Source organism: Carettochelys insculpta, chromosome 16 (genome assembly GCF_033958435.1).
Source record: "Carettochelys insculpta isolate YL-2023 chromosome 16, ASM3395843v1, whole genome shotgun sequence".
NCBI classification, from domain to species: Eukaryota; Metazoa; Chordata; order Testudines; family Carettochelyidae; genus Carettochelys; species Carettochelys insculpta.
In genome coordinates, this window is record NC_134152.1 from 31,246,097 (window position 1) to 31,260,873 (window position 14,777).

At 43.2% G+C, this 14,777-nt stretch overlaps 2 protein-coding genes across 3 annotated transcripts; one reads left to right on the forward strand and one right to left on the reverse strand.

Moving 5' to 3' along the window:
- Window positions 1-612: 612 nt before the first annotated feature.
- Window positions 613-10,247, reverse strand: PDAP1 (PDGFA associated protein 1). The gene is made up of 6 exons (XM_075010597.1): window positions 10,133-10,247; window positions 5,137-5,228; window positions 4,382-4,486; window positions 3,705-3,826; window positions 1,819-1,970; window positions 613-985 (listed from the first exon to the last, which is right to left on the reverse strand). Exons 1-6 carry the CDS (start codon window positions 10,143-10,145, stop codon window positions 927-929), a joined length of 543 nt encoding a protein of 180 aa, XP_074866698.1. The 5' UTR covers window positions 10,146-10,247; the 3' UTR covers window positions 613-926.
- Window positions 10,248-10,524: 277 nt separating this feature from the next.
- On the forward strand, window positions 10,525-14,703 carry BUD31 (BUD31 spliceosome associated protein). Of its 2 annotated transcripts, none has more exons than XM_075010216.1 (5): window positions 10,525-10,652; window positions 12,004-12,111; window positions 12,877-12,999; window positions 13,294-13,460; window positions 14,426-14,703. In XM_075010216.1, exons 2-5 carry the CDS (start codon window positions 12,018-12,020, stop codon window positions 14,474-14,476), a joined length of 435 nt encoding a protein of 144 aa, XP_074866317.1. In that variant the 5' UTR covers window positions 10,525-10,652; window positions 12,004-12,017; the 3' UTR covers window positions 14,477-14,703. The 2 variants fall into 2 exon arrangements, with proteins under 2 accessions (XP_074866317.1, XP_074866318.1); XM_075010217.1 differs by lacking the exon at window positions 10,525-10,652 and adding an exon at window positions 10,709-10,987.
- Window positions 14,704-14,777: the final 74 nt, after the last annotated feature.

A 14,777-nucleotide genomic window follows, 5' to 3' on the forward strand; every position in this document is an offset into this window, starting at 1 on the left:
TCCAGCCTTGTTCTACTGGTTCCATTTTGAAAGTGCCAGGAAAGCAGAGCAAAGCAGTCATGAAATAGCAGGTTTCCATCACAGCTCAAAGGTACTGGGCATTGCCCACAAGCCGTTGTAAATGGAAAGCCCACAGAAGGCCACCCGTGCCCACGAGCTCTCAAGCTGACGTGGACAAAAACACAAGAACAAAATATTTTCGATAATTTAAATTTTAATCTGCCAAATATACAAGTTTGGGCTTTTTGTTAATTTATTGAGTTTTTCTTTTAGGACTTGTACAATCAATGAACACTTTGCTTTAAACAAAGGATGATGGTGTTAAAAACTGATGCTGTCCCGAGTCAGAGGATAGAAAGGAGGAGGGAAAAGGGAACAGCACTCCCCCCAACCCCCCCCCCCCCCAAAAAAAAAAGACCCACACAGCCATGAAGTTAGGCTCCCAGACTGTTCTCACAACACTCGGCAGCTCAGTTTCATGGACTGTTTCCAGACCAGAGCCCTTAGGATCCAACCCCCCTCCTGTGGGTTTTCCTTAAGATCCCCAGGCCCACCCCCCAAACTGACAGGAAGTCTATATTTTGCAGTCTAATATTTGAAGCGTTTTCCCCTCCCACTTTGCTCCCCCACCCAGCCCCTGGCTATGTGTTCTTAGTCCTAAAAACAGCAAAAACATTCAGGTTTCCAAACGGTTACACAGAGAACTGTGGTTCAGCACGGTTCTGCCCCGGAGTTAGCTGCCGCCGCCCCCCCCAACCCAAAATGGAATTCCATGCCAAGATGAAGACAAACACACTGTCAGTGTCTCTTGGAGGTGAAGGTGACTTCGATGTTGCAGTACACCCAACCGGGTACCCAACATGGCAGAGTTCCTGGCAGGCCCCAGGTTCAGTTCCCTGGAATTCTTCCTCTTGCATGTCCTGTGCTTATTTGTTAAGGGATAGCGACTGCAGTCTTTTGCCTGCCACAGATGCTTCATCTTTTGCTGCGGAAGGGTGGGGGAGAGGGAAGAAAAGGAAGAGATGGGTCAATATTTCTAGCTGCACATGGGGTATTAGCGCTGCCTGGGTGGCCTTGGAGACGGAGCTCCGCATAGCCACATCTCACAGATAGCAGCAGGGCACCATCGGCAGCTACAATTCCAGGTGGGCCCACATGCAGGGTGCAAGGGGAATTCCAAATCGATGGACCATTCTGGTTCTGGCCTCGGCCTTTCGTGCCAGCTGTGGAGAGATCTGTGCAGTGTGAAATGGATTGAGACCAGGCCCCCAGCACAGCTCTGTGTCACTGAGCTGAATTAAGAATCAGACACATCTTTATAGCCCATTGGTCATTCCCCAAGCCGGAGTCCCCATGCCCTACAGTAACTCTTACAAATATCCAAGATGAACAGTAGCAGAGAGGTGGCCCTCTTAGCCTGTACTCTAGCAAAAAGGGTTAGGGTAGCAGTCGGGTAGCACTTTAATAAAAGCATCCAAGCTGTTTGCATGGAATTCACTAAGCTGCTGATGCGAACATGTACAAAAATCCTCTGCCCTTGCCTGTCCAGTTGAAGCATTATAAACGTAGAGAGCGATTCCCTCCTTACTGTGCCCGCTCACTGCCTAATTAATCTGCCACTTTATGAAGGAGCACTGGCTCCTAAGCAGAGGCTGAAAGATGGCTGACTCTAGAGTTGAACAGAATCGCTTTCAAGGGCACACAGTAACAGCACTGGTAGGAAGGAAACCCTATGGCTAGTTCGCATTTGATCTCCTGGTGGTAAGGCTTTCGGGGGGACATGTAGGATGGACTGAATGAGGATAGCAACAGCCTTACCCTTTCTCTCCTCCTCTTTCTTTCTGGCGGCTTCTTCCCTCTGTTTCCGGATGATAGCTAGTCGAGCGAGATCTGCCTTTGCCTGTTCCGTTTTACCAGCTAGGTGCATCTTCATGTACCTTTCTTTTGCTTTCTGTTTCTCTATTTCTTCTCTGTTTGAGTGAAACGCACTAGAGTCAGCGTGATATTCAAATTAACACGCAGGTATTGTTAGAGGGCACAATCTCGAGCAGCATCTACCTCTGACTTTGGAGCACAGAAGTGCAGTCATTTCAATCTCCAATTAGCATGGTAGTGATCTAACCACTCAAGACAGATAAAGATCAAAATAACGTTTAAATCCCTTTCAAAGCAATCATGGGGCTTGGCAAAAGCCAGGCTGAAGATGAGCTTTTTAAGCCAGAAGCTTTCAATATAATGAACACCTAAATAAAGGAACTAATATTATAATTTCAAAATATAGGCTTCTTTTTAACATTCATTAACACCACACCCAAATGCCTCACAGCAGGCCTGTGAATTAGGGCTTTTCTCTGTTCCCACTGCACCAGGCAACACTCCGGTACAAAGAGTTAAGTAAATTAGCCTAATATTCCACAGCTGGACAGTGTAAAAAAGAGCACAGAGCTCCTGTTTCTCAGGCTGATGGAACTGGTATTGAATCAAACTTGCGCTTTTCTCTCCAAAAACTCGTGCAAAATGACAACCGAGGTCTAGACAGAAAATTAAATCTAAGTGTCCCCTGGGGTGAGTAGCTTCACTCACTAAATCAGGCAAACACAATCCCACCAATACCAGCTCTACTGCCATACCAAGAACTAACAGTGTATCGTGGTATGGTATTTTTCTGGCACTGGACAGTAATGGACAAGGACAGTTACAGTAAACACTTTCATATCTGACAGAGGTAGCTGTGTTAGTCTGTATTCTAATAAAAGAAAACAGCAGTCATGTAGCATTTTAAAGACTAACAAAATGATTTATTGGGTGGTGAGCTTAAATCTGAAGAAGTGGGTCTGTCCCATGAAAGCTCATCACCTAATAAGTCATTTTGTTAGTCGTTAAAGTGCTACATGACTGCTGTTTTTTTGTTAAAAATGTATGCAGAGTATTTTATTTACCAACGACAGTAGTACTGTAAACCGTAAACTTATACTGTATTTATTGCATTTACTTTGACTATACTGTACTTATGGAAAACGTAACTAAAATTAACTTATGGTAAAATGCCAGTTATTTAAGAGCTCCCGATGATACAATGCCGGATATGAAAGAGTTTACTGTATTTTTGATTACTGACATCAGCCTTCTAGAAAGGAGAATTAGATAGCCATGGTCCCGGACTACGGCTCCAAAGTTCTTAACACAATAATTACAAATAATTTTAGTAATTATAATTATAAGAGAAACAAACACTTATGCCATCTAAATGCATTCTGTTAAGCTGCCTCACATTGGGATGACAAGGTGGGTGAGGTAGTACCTTTTTTGGACCAATATCTGCCATTCAAAGAGACAAGCTTTCATGCTTACACAGAGCTCTTCTTTGGGTCTGGAAAATGGGTCTGAGTGTCACAGTTAGCTACAGAAGGAGGAGGTAACATACAAAGGATGGCAGCCACCCACATAGACTGGCTCTACTTAGCCATTTAAGTTCCTACCCAATGAAACTGGAATCCAAAGTGAATCCCGATAATTATCTTCACACCTACCGTGACAGCAAGCTCAAATAAAGGACCTCACGGAAACCTCAACTCCCCCCTCGCCAGGTCAGCTTTACTGGCACTAGATGACTTGGCCATCACAGAGGGGAGAGCATTATTCCAGGAACAAACACAGCCCACACACGCATCTCTAAGCTATCCAAAGAGGAAGAGAATTGTTACCGCTCTCTCCGTGACAGCTCCTTGGGTCCATCCAGATCCAGCTGAGTTACCTTTTTGGCTGTCTGAACAACTCGATTGGGATTCTCTATGTCTATCAAACCTTCCACACCTTTGCGCTTTTGCTGGAGTTTAGAAACAGAGGAGATACATGTTATCAGTGAGTTCCATAGCTTTCAAGGCCCAGTGAGTCATCTTCACGTGCATCTTATATACATCTCCTAGACCTGGAAGGGACCTCAGGAGGTCATCTAGTCCAGTCCCCTGCCCTCTTGGCAGGACCAAGCACTATCTCTGACATCTATTTGCCCCAATCCCTAAATGGCTTCCTCAAGGATTGAGCTCACAATCCTGGGTTTAGCAGGCCAATGCACCAACCACTGAGCTATCTCTTGGTGAGGAAAACTCCCTTCTGGGCTCACTGCTGTTGAAACCAAAGCTAGCCAGACAGTTCTTATCCTATTTTTTAGGAAAAATCCTTGTTACCAGGGAACACACCTGCTGCCACAGTATGTTTTACTTTACTGTGTGTTCAGCCCATCATTAATCATGAATGTTATCACTTGTTCCTTTCAACTCAGTGTATGGCAATGAAGAAATTATTAATGGAGTGAAAATTAACTGGGAGAAAAGATACACTAAGTTTACTTTAGAATATCCCATGCTAGGAGTGACTGTACCTGATAGTCATCGTCATCTTCATCACTCTCCTCTGAATCTAAAGATTTCTTCTCTTTTTTGGGGTCTCCTATTGCCCCTTCTCCCCCTTCTTGCTCCTCCTCTTCCTGTGAGTTTACAGGAGATTAAGAAAAAATGTAAACCGATGAAATGGCAACATGGAGCAGAGACTCTTTAAAAGAAGGTAGCAGAGTGAAAACATTAATAGGTAAGGGATACCACACGGCTGAGGATATCAGCTATAACCAGCAGGTTTCCTGCAATGAAGCGTACATTTCGTGCATCCAAGAGCAAGATACACTTAAGGCACAAAATGGTTCCCATTATTCACATCAGCTTCACTAACAGGGTCTCTGTAAGTGACTCCATTTATTTCTGTGTACACTAGGATATTCATTGCGAGCTAACTTGATCGCTACTTTCTGCATTTCATATTTTACTTCTCACAAAGGAGGAGAATAAGGGATACATTCTGACATTGGTTTCACGTGCTAAATACCCCAGTGATTTTGACAGAAACTGGTCAAACATTACCATGAGCTACATTCAGCCCTAAAACTCAAGATGGCAACAGAAAAACTGGAGAAAGGCAGATTGTCAAAGTCATCAAAAAGGTTTTTCCACACAGTGTAATTCAGGTGACAGAGTGACCTACGACATTTGACTCTAAGCTGCCTTTGCTCCTGAATTGCAGAATAACTAAGCTATAAAAGCAGCAGTTTATCTCACTAAGCAGGTGACCCGAGAGAATGCATACCCTGGCCTTTTGTTTTTCTGCTTGGAGCTGTGCATCAATCTCTTCGGGGCTTGTGTATTGTCTTGCTCGGCCTTTGTGGCCTCCCTTTCTACCTGCGTGAGAAAAAAAGTCAGTGGCTGATTTAGTGAGACGTTTCCATGAGTTCAGCAGCCTGTTCCCCATTCTCTCCTGGCTGTGGCTGTGCACAGAATAGACCAGTTCTTCTTCCAGTAAAAGCTAAAACAACACAGGGGGCCCAATAATTCATGAACCTCATCTGTCAGCTACTACAGACACACTCACTGAAGCACAATTCTGTCAGGCCATCTAGGGATGAAGAGAATTATGCTTCCAAGGGCTCGGACAGTTCGTAATGACACCATCTTTCCCCTTCCATCCACATCCACAGTTGCCTCTGATTCACTTCCTGGGATGGCAATGAAGTATTAATTTGACAGATGTCCTTATTCTGCATATCCTGCCCATACAGGAGCTGCCCTCTAAGTTGCCATGGAAACACTAGAGAGTGACAGCAACCACAAATAAGCTTTTACCATTACCCTGATAATGTCCTGACTGGCCCCTGCCCCTACACAAAGACACAAATCCGGGAGATGAAATCCATTGCCTGGGATGGACTGCTCTAGCTGAGATCCAGTATCTACCACCAAACCTTAACTGATGTGAAATCATGGAAACTAGGAATGCTTCCTGAACAATGGCAGCTCCGGTGCTCTTGGCACAGGACACCAAAGGACTGTTAGAGTCCCCAGCTTTCTTTTCAGGCAGTGTCTACCCTTCTCCCTACGGACAAGTACAGTCTGACCACAAAAAGTCCTTTGCAATTTTTTTTTGCTGGGGGTACCAACGGCCCATGAGGAGGTTCTCGCCTCCTGCAGATCTCAGGAAGACCCCTGGCAAGAGCCATGGGACACCCCTCTGATCTCTTTATTCCTCCCCATCTATTCTCTGAGGTAGCCTGAGGGGAAGGCTGGGGGGGGGTGTGTGTGAAAGATCAAGGGAATACCTTTCCTGAGATCTACATGAGGGGAGAGACCCCAGCTACCCTGCAGAGGTTCATCAGTGCACAGCCAACCTAAATGGCTGGGTTGGTTGAATAATTGGAAAATGTTTCATGGAAAATAATTGTCCCTTTTTTGGCCATAAGTTTGTCAACCAGCATTAGTACATTGGCTCAGCAGAGGCAGACAACGCCTGTTCTGGCGCAACTATTCATGAGGAGGGCTCTCAGTGAAACTCAGTAGCTCCAGCATGTTCCCTCCTCCCATCCCCTCTCTTTCCCCTGTTTTCTGACATCTCGAGGAAGGGAGCCTTGCACACAGAGCTCTTAGGAGATCTGCAGGGTGTCAGATATGAAAAAAAACCAGATGGCTTGAAAGAAGAATTCTTATCCAACCTTAGAGAGCTCACTGAGCCAGCTCGCCACAAACCTTAGGAAGCCTCCTTGCTACCTTAACCTCTGAATTTATAACTTTTCTAGCATGAGAGATGAGGTTCTGCACACTAAGGGTCTTGTGTATGATGATAGTCACTCAAAGAACTCGTATGCGATGGCCATTTTCACTTCATGTTGAAAATGTGTGTGATGGATTTTCTCTTGTGATCTCAACTACAGGTACTGTTGCCACTGACAGATGGTGCCAAATATAAAAGGAGTTTTATCTACTCCTTTAATGGTCCTTTTCCCCCTCACAGCTTCCAGAGGCTTCCAGAGCAGAGTTTTGGTTATTTAAAAAAAAAAAAGATAGGAATATATAAAGTAACTACCATGATGTAAACTTTATGCATTATTCTACACCATGAAGGGATACAAGATGTAAAACAATGAGCTGCTTTAATATTACTAGGTAATGGGGCTTTTTGTCATCTGGTGCAGTGTTTCTCAACGAGGGGTAGTTGTACACCAAGGTCTTCCAGCAGGTACGTCAACTCACCTAGATATTTGCCTAGTTTTACAATATGCTACATAAAAATACTAGTTAAGTCAGTACAATCTAAAAGTTTATTCAGACAATGACTTGTTGCTACTGCTTCCTATGGCTTATGCTGAAGTGTAAGTACAATATTTCTGTTCCAATTCAGTTATTTGATGATAATATGGTAGAAAAAATCAGCAATAGTCTTCTGTAATATTTTTGCAGGTAAGTAGTTTTTAAGTGAAGTGTAACTTTGTGGTATGCAAAACAAATCTGACTCCTGCAACGGGTACAGTCATCTGGGAAAGTTGAATGGCACTTGTTTTGAGACCTCAGATTACCTTAGGGATCATGTTTCTCAATCTTTATGGGTAGGCAAGAGAAGTCTCAGAATACTTATACATTTTTTAAAGGGGTACTTTACAAAAAAGTTTGAGAAACACTGGTCAGGCATTCCCAGGCATTTGTTTTCTTTAAGTGTAAGGTCATCTTACAAATGCAGATTTCAATGTACTTTTTCAAAAAAAATAAAGCTAGCCTATAACTATTTACTCTTCCTATTAGGTGTTGTCAAAAACAATAGATATGAAGAGCAAAGCTGATTAGTTCTAATCTTTACCCATTCCATAGTCAAGCCTCTACCAAAGAATTAAGTACTGTGCTGCTTGATACTTTTACTATCATCTCATTAACTAGAATGAGATGAGACTTGAGTCACACTAGTCTGCAGGTATTTCATTAAGGAGGTCATAGGGAAGGCTTTTGATCATTACAAGGAGATGGAACTATACGGGGCTCTGGACTGAGAGGCATGCAATTCGAGTTCTATTCCTAACTCTGCCACTGACCTGCTACATTATGTTGGGCAAGTTATTTCACCTCTGTGTCTTAGTTTCCTCATCTGTAAAAGAGTGATAATGATCCTTATCTGCTTTTGTAAAGCACTTTGCAATCCACAGATAATTGTATTTTAAATTATGGCAAAAGCGCACAGAACCTAAATTGCATGTTTGTAAGTACATATTTATTGGTAAGAGTGAGTATTATTATTATTAATGTGAATTTAAGCTCAGAAGAACTTTATGGAGCCATGAGTTTGTTTGTTTTTTTTTGGTGGGGGGGCAACTTGGAAAAATGCCATTAGACAGCCTCTACACTGACCTCTAGAAGTACTTTGAAACTATTCTTATTTGTGCATCACCTAGGATCTCTCTCCCAAAACATTATGAACTACTGCTTCAATAACTCTATTTCTTTACTGAATATAGGTTATAAAAAAAACTATTTACATGCACACATTTTAGGAAAGAGAAAAACATTCACTGAGTGGATCCTTAGGGGCAAGATATCTTTGTAACACAGAGTTATTTTTTTAAAGTTATGCACAGCATTAAATTCCAAATCTACCACCAAACAGCAGGCAAAACCCTGCCCTCCCACAACCCTGCAGCCAAAGGCAAAACACCCACAGACTTTAATAGAGTCAGGGTAAACCTTGAGAAGGATATGTTTGGAATGGGGAAAATTGAATTTATTGTGCTATCATTCCAAAAAGTAACTATGTGCATCAATACAAAAAAAATCTGGATCCTTTTCTTTATTTATCAATAGTTTTATACAGTACATATTGGTATGAAAGATATCTGGCCCTGGTCAAGATGCCAAAGAAACCGTATTTAAAAAAAACAAACAAACCAGAAATCTCACGATATTTAATATGGAGGAAAAATACTGAATTTGATGCCTGAAGGACTCACTAAAAGTTTGACATGAATTCACTAATTCAGTTAATAGACAAAACATTAATAAAGTAAACTGGCAGAAACTACAGGAAGGGTAAAATTGGGAATAATTATTTACAATAACGTAGCAATATTTGAGTCCATAAAAATTACACAAGAGCTAATTGTATGAACAGATTTAGAGCATCTAAAGAATGATCTGGATAGATCCAGCTCAGACTTGATGGACTATCATTCCCTCATTAGCTCGCCTGTATTACATAAGGCAGGTTAGCACCAGCTGCATAACTGCAAGATGCTGTGAGTGACATTATGGTACTGAGTTTGGAGCCACTAAAAATCCAATGCAGTAAAAATCATCGTTGTGCCTTCTTCTGTCTCTTATGCAGCAAGTAACTATCTTATTTTCCTTTAGATCCTTTCTACATATCCCCAGAGGCTGGTCAAATATTAATCCACTGAAGGAAGAATCTTAACCACATGACATGACCATCGGTTTGAAAGAGGCCCCCTCATTTAAGACACTGAGCACATGTGAACTGCACTCTGTGCTAGATATGAGCTCAGTGCCTCATGCATTCTGTATAGCACCAAGCATGCTCTCCATGCTCAACGGGTGACAATCTCATCCTCTCCAGTGCAGAACAAATCCATCACTCTGCACTAAATCTGCTCTAGAACACCAGTCACACTGCTTTTTTTCTCAACACAGTCTCCCTACAGCTTCCACACGCACCTTGGCTCACAGAAGCACCGTCATGCTTCTCCCATCACTCACAGGGATGTCAAGCTTGTGCTCCCCTCAAGCTTCCATCAATCCATGAAAGAGGAGGGTGTCTCATACCCCATCACTCCATTCCCCTGGGGACCTGAGGCTCGCATCTCTCTCTCTTAACCTACTTTTCCCTGGGGGTGTATACCCTTCCCCTAGGGACCTAGACCTTGGCCTCCTCTTAAGCCAACCACTCCTGGGTGGCTTACATCCCTCCCTCAGGGCCCTAGGGCTCGTTCCCCCAACCCCAGCGTTATGCGAGTTATACCCCTCCCCCCAGGGCTCATCACTGCGGGGGTGGGGGGCGGTATCTTACATTCCTCTCCGAAAGCCCTCGGGCTTACCCCCCTCCCCAAGACCGGGAGTTACACCCCTCCCCAAAGGGCCTAAGGTTTGGTCCCATCACTCCGGGGGGGGGGGGGGCTTACATCCCTTCCCAAGAGAAGTAAGGCTTGCCCCCCTGACCTGGGGGGTTATACCCCACTTCCAGGGACTTAGGGGTCGCCCCCCCACTTAATCCCGCCGGTCCTGCGGCTCCTCCCGACCGGGCTCCTCCCCTCATTCACCTCCTTTAGGCATAGCAGCGGTGATGGCGGCTCCAGCTGCAGCGAGTAAGGCCCCCCAGCCTCCACTCCTCGACCCGGAAACGGAAGCCGCCCGAACCGCAACCTCAAGCGCGCGGCTTCCTCAGTCGACTCACCGAGCCTGGCCCTGAAGCACGAGGCCCCTAACACAGGGGCTAACCCTGACGGTGCCTGAGTGCGAACCGAGCGCTACTATCACACAACACCTCAGTTAAAGCTCCAGCGGGGAGGCCAGTTCCTGCTCCTTCCTTCTGCGCCCACCACTCGGGGGAAAAGCGGGAGATTCCTGACAGGCATTGCCATGGGCACCACAAAGCCCACGAGGAGAACTGTGACGAAACGAGCACACGAAATATCAGAAAGCGGAGGGTAAATTAAGAGTCACTAAAGCGACTAGGCAGAAGTAGGGCCCCAACTCCCTACACCGTCATAGAAAACCGACGCTTTTGGAAAGGCCGGAAACAGTAAATAGCGATCGTCTTCCTTCCCCCCCGTTTGGCAGGTGAGTTCCCTTCTTTCGGGGAGGGCGATATTCCGGGGCGCGGGGGCCGCGCAGCCCGCTACTGGAAGAGAAGAGCTATCAGGACACAGGGAGGCTAAAGTAGATGTGTTGAGTTGCCCCCTAGAGCCGAGCAACGAGAGGCCTGCGCCCGCCGCTCATGCTACCCGGCTTCGAGCGTCTGCATTGGATATCATGCACCGATAGTCCCCAACGTACACGCAGCAACCATCGGAAAACATCAGCTTTCAGCCCAGGGTGTTTCAGCTTTTTTCCTTGACTTGCCCAGGTGGCGAATATCAGAGGTGTAGCTGTGTGAATTTTTATCTGCAGAAACAGTGAGTCCTGTACTGCCTTACAGATTAACTCATTTGAGCACAAGATTTTGTAAACAAAAATCCAAGCATCCCAGGAAGTGGGTTTTTGTTTGCAAAAGCTTATGCCCACATGCATTTGTTAGCCTTTAAAGTGCCACACGGACTCCTTGTTGTTTTTACCTTAGGGAGTATCACAATATCTGTATGGAAGGTTAGGGCCACAATCTGTAGTAAAAACTTCACGTGAGGGGAGCTAAGACTTCGACAATTTAATTCCAGTGTTGGTGTTGACTTGCATAGTGATATTTAGCTGCCTTTTCTTTACAATGGCAGTTATGATGCACATGCATTGAACACTAGTTTATGAAGACTAATAAATATGTTCTTGGATTGAAATTAGTAGAGAAGAACAAAGTACTGTTAATTTGGAAATCTGATCTGGATAGCCCTCAAAAGTGAAAGAATATGTTATGAATTATAGGGAGTGCTAGAAAAGACTCCCTCCCTCCTGTACACTGGTAACACATTAAACACTCTTATTCGCTATCAAAACAAAACGCAGTCAAGTAGCACTTTAAAGGCTAGCAAAATGGTTTATTAGGTGAGCTTTCGTGGGACAGCCATTCTGGTCTGGCTATGGTCTGAAGAAGTGGGTCTGTCCCACGAAAGCTCACCTAATAAACCATTTTGCTAGCCTTTAAAGTGCTACTTGACTGCGTTTTGTTTTGATAGTGTATAGACTAGCACGGCTTCCTCTCTGTTACTCTTATTCACTGTGTGAAAAATGTGTCATATTGTGTCATTGGTTTTGTTCTTCATCTTCATTTATCTCTAAATGGCAAAAAATCCCTACTTCTCTGCTATCTTTATCACTGAAAAAAGGGGAATTAACTGCAAGGGAATCAACATAATGCTGAAGAATCTCAAGGACTCTCTTCTGCCCTTTCTTTGGCAGGGGAGGTGAGGTCCTGGAGACCTTATGGTGCTGAAAAACATAAGTACTCTTTCAACTTGACCCCCATTTGTCTCTGCAACAGCTTTATTTTAGAAGATGCCCAAAGTAAAGAGAAGCAGGAAAGCTCCTCCAGATGGCTGGGAACTGATTGAACCAACATTGGATGAGCTGGATCAAAAAATGAGAGAAGGTAAGTTATTGAGGCAGATGCTGGTTCATGTGTGACCTTATGACTGTACAATCCTTAAGAGTTTCAGAATACATGTTTATAAAAGGGCAGCAAATGTTTTTTTTTTAATCTGCTTTCATTATTTAGGGGCTAATAATGAAGACAAAACATTTTGATGCTGATAACTTGGTGTATTAATTTTCTACATTGAAAGTTACCCCAAGAAGACAAATTCCCAATTCTAATTTAAGACACAATGGGTTGGGGGATGGCTGAGTAAGTTACAAATGTCGCTTGTGGATCTATGTTTTGATTGCAAATGAAATGAATGTTGTTCTGAGTCAGTAGTACTTCACCCAAGCTCTAATGGGTATTGTAGGCCAGAATTGAAGCACATTGGTATAAAACTATATGCAGGGGGAAGCTTGCATTGCAATTTTAGCTGTGTTTGATTCTAGTCTGTGCTGTCACTCTTTGTTTTACGGGCACTCACAAGGGCCTGTCCTATCTCATCATTTTCTAGTCTTGGGGTTGTATTTGGAGCCATAGTAAAATTGCAAAATTCTTCCAAAGCTGACTTTCCTTGACAGCATCCCTCCTGCACAAATATCTCAGTGATTTTTTTTAACTGAAATATATATATAAAATATCCATCTCCCCACACACTTTAAAATTACATTTTTTTCTTGTCAGAACAATGGTGCTTTTAAAGGATATATAGTGTTGTAATAACTTGCAGGCTCTATGGGCAGTGAAATCTGATTTCTGTATCTTTTTTTTCCTCAGCGGAGACTGAGCCTCATGAAGGGAAGAGGAAGGTGGAATCCCTCTGGCCCATCTTCAGAATTCATCACCAAAAAACACGCTACATCTTTGATCTCTTCTATAAGAGAAAAGCCATCAGCAGAGGTAAAAAGCACAGATGTTTGCTTTTACAGTGAAAGGATCAAATCTTCAGTGTGGAGTATCTGAGTCATTAGTCAGCAGCTGTAAACTGGAACTAGACTATTGGTGGGGAAGGATTAAATAATTGTTCTAAAAAAATTAGTGATTTTTCTTTTTCCGCTGCTAGTTCCAATATCTAGCAACTATAGACAATAAGTAGTAGATTTTATTGTAAAGACTAAAATGTTTAAAGTAAACTGTTCATTTGTCTTCACTCTGAGAATTCTGTGCTGCTCACCAGTCACTTCTCTTATGCAGAATTGTACGAGTACTGTATCAGAGAAGGATATGCTGACAAAAACCTGATTGCAAAGTGGAAGAAACAAGGTTACGAGAACCTTTGCTGCCTGCGCTGTATCCAGACCCGGGATACCAACTTTGGAACTAACTGCATTTGCAGGGTCCCAAAAAGCAAGTTGGAAGTGGTATGTTATTTATTCTAATATTGTTTTCCTGGCTTGGATTTTGAGGCAGAACTTATGACTTTGAAAATAGTATAAATAGTATAAGTTTCTAGTTTCTCTTCCTACTGGATTCTGCTGTTAAGTGACTTTTCTGTTTTTCCTGTTTCCTGAAACATTTGACCAGGAAAATGACATTAAGTGGATAATATAGACTTGCCTATTACCTTCACACTGAACCAACCAAAATTCTGGTGCAATACTTAAGGTGGTAAAACAACACCACAGACCAGAACACAGCACAGTCAGGTCCTGGTCCATGATAAGGACTTCAGTAATGCACATAATTCAGCTCAATGAACTATATATACAAACACAGAACAGAGAATGGTTCTTGGCCCCTGCCCCCCACAAGTTAGACTGAGCTGTATTTTTTCAGAAGTAATGGACTGTGGTGAAGTGCAGTGAAAGGAGTCAAATACAATTCTGTTCTGATGTGTTCCCCTTCCTCTTGTTAATTTGGCCATGTAACATAGCTATACCTTGAAGCTCCAACTACTTTAGATGAAAATCAGCAATAGCAGGAAGGAAAACTGATAGTCCTAGACAGTAGATGGCCTAAAGCCTGTTCCTTGAATTTTCTATTCATAGTTCCAGAAAGGAGAGTCCCACTGAGGCACTTCTTGGCCAAACCTATTTCTATGATTGCAAAATCTTTCCTGGTGGAATAATCTCTTCCATTTGTTTTTTGTTTTTATAGTAATGCCTGCTTCTCGCTTCTACCCCCAAGGGAAGGTGGGGCTTGCTTAGCCCCTGTATAATGGCGCATAAAGTGTAGGTGGAGACTTTTTGGAGAGAAGCAGGAAAGTTAGGCTTCCTCCACTTTGAGATGTAACATCCTGAACGAGCGTTTTATTAAAAATATTTGTTCTCTATATAACATATCTTATCTGGAATACAGCAACTAATGCATGTTTTTTGCTTTATAGGGGAGAATCATCGAGTGCACTCACTGTGGATGCAGAGGCTGCTCTGGGTGAAGTCTTTAAAAACTGGACACTCCTTTTGAAGTTCTAAAAAATGCTGATTCCACATCAAAGACTATTATTGCTGTAATTGTCTTGTACAAACCCTGCAGTGAGTGGCTCCTCCTTTAGCAGTCTGAAGAGCAATATTCCCATCTGGATCATAAAATGCAGTAGTGAGTGACTTTGATTAGTCTTGTTTAACCGTTTTATTTTAAAATAAAATCTTACCTACCCCACAATGGAGTGGTACAGTTGTGTGACAGTATAGTTCAAAGACTGATTATGCATATTCTTTTGTACAATGGCATATGGT

Excerpts from the sequence above, each read along its gene's own strand:
- PDAP1 (XM_075010597.1), bottom strand. Across the intron at positions 4,487-5,136 it reads CAGAAAAACAAAAGGCCAGG|GAAGAGGAGGAGCAAGAAGG; the intron begins GTATGCATTCTC and ends GTAAACTCACAG. Across the intron at positions 3,827-4,381 it reads AAGATGACGATGACTATCAG|CAAAAGCGCAAAGGTGTGGA; the intron begins GTACAGTCACTC and ends TCTAAACTCCAG.
- BUD31 (XM_075010216.1), top strand. The coding sequence starts at position 12,018 with ATGCCCAAAGTAAAGAGAAGCAGGAAAGCTCCTCCAGATGGCTGGGAA. Across the intron at positions 12,112-12,876 it reads GGATCAAAAAATGAGAGAAG|CGGAGACTGAGCCTCATGAA; the intron begins GTAAGTTATTGA and ends TTTTTTCCTCAG. Across the intron at positions 13,461-14,425 it reads CAAAAAGCAAGTTGGAAGTG|GGGAGAATCATCGAGTGCAC; the intron begins GTATGTTATTTA and ends TTTGCTTTATAG.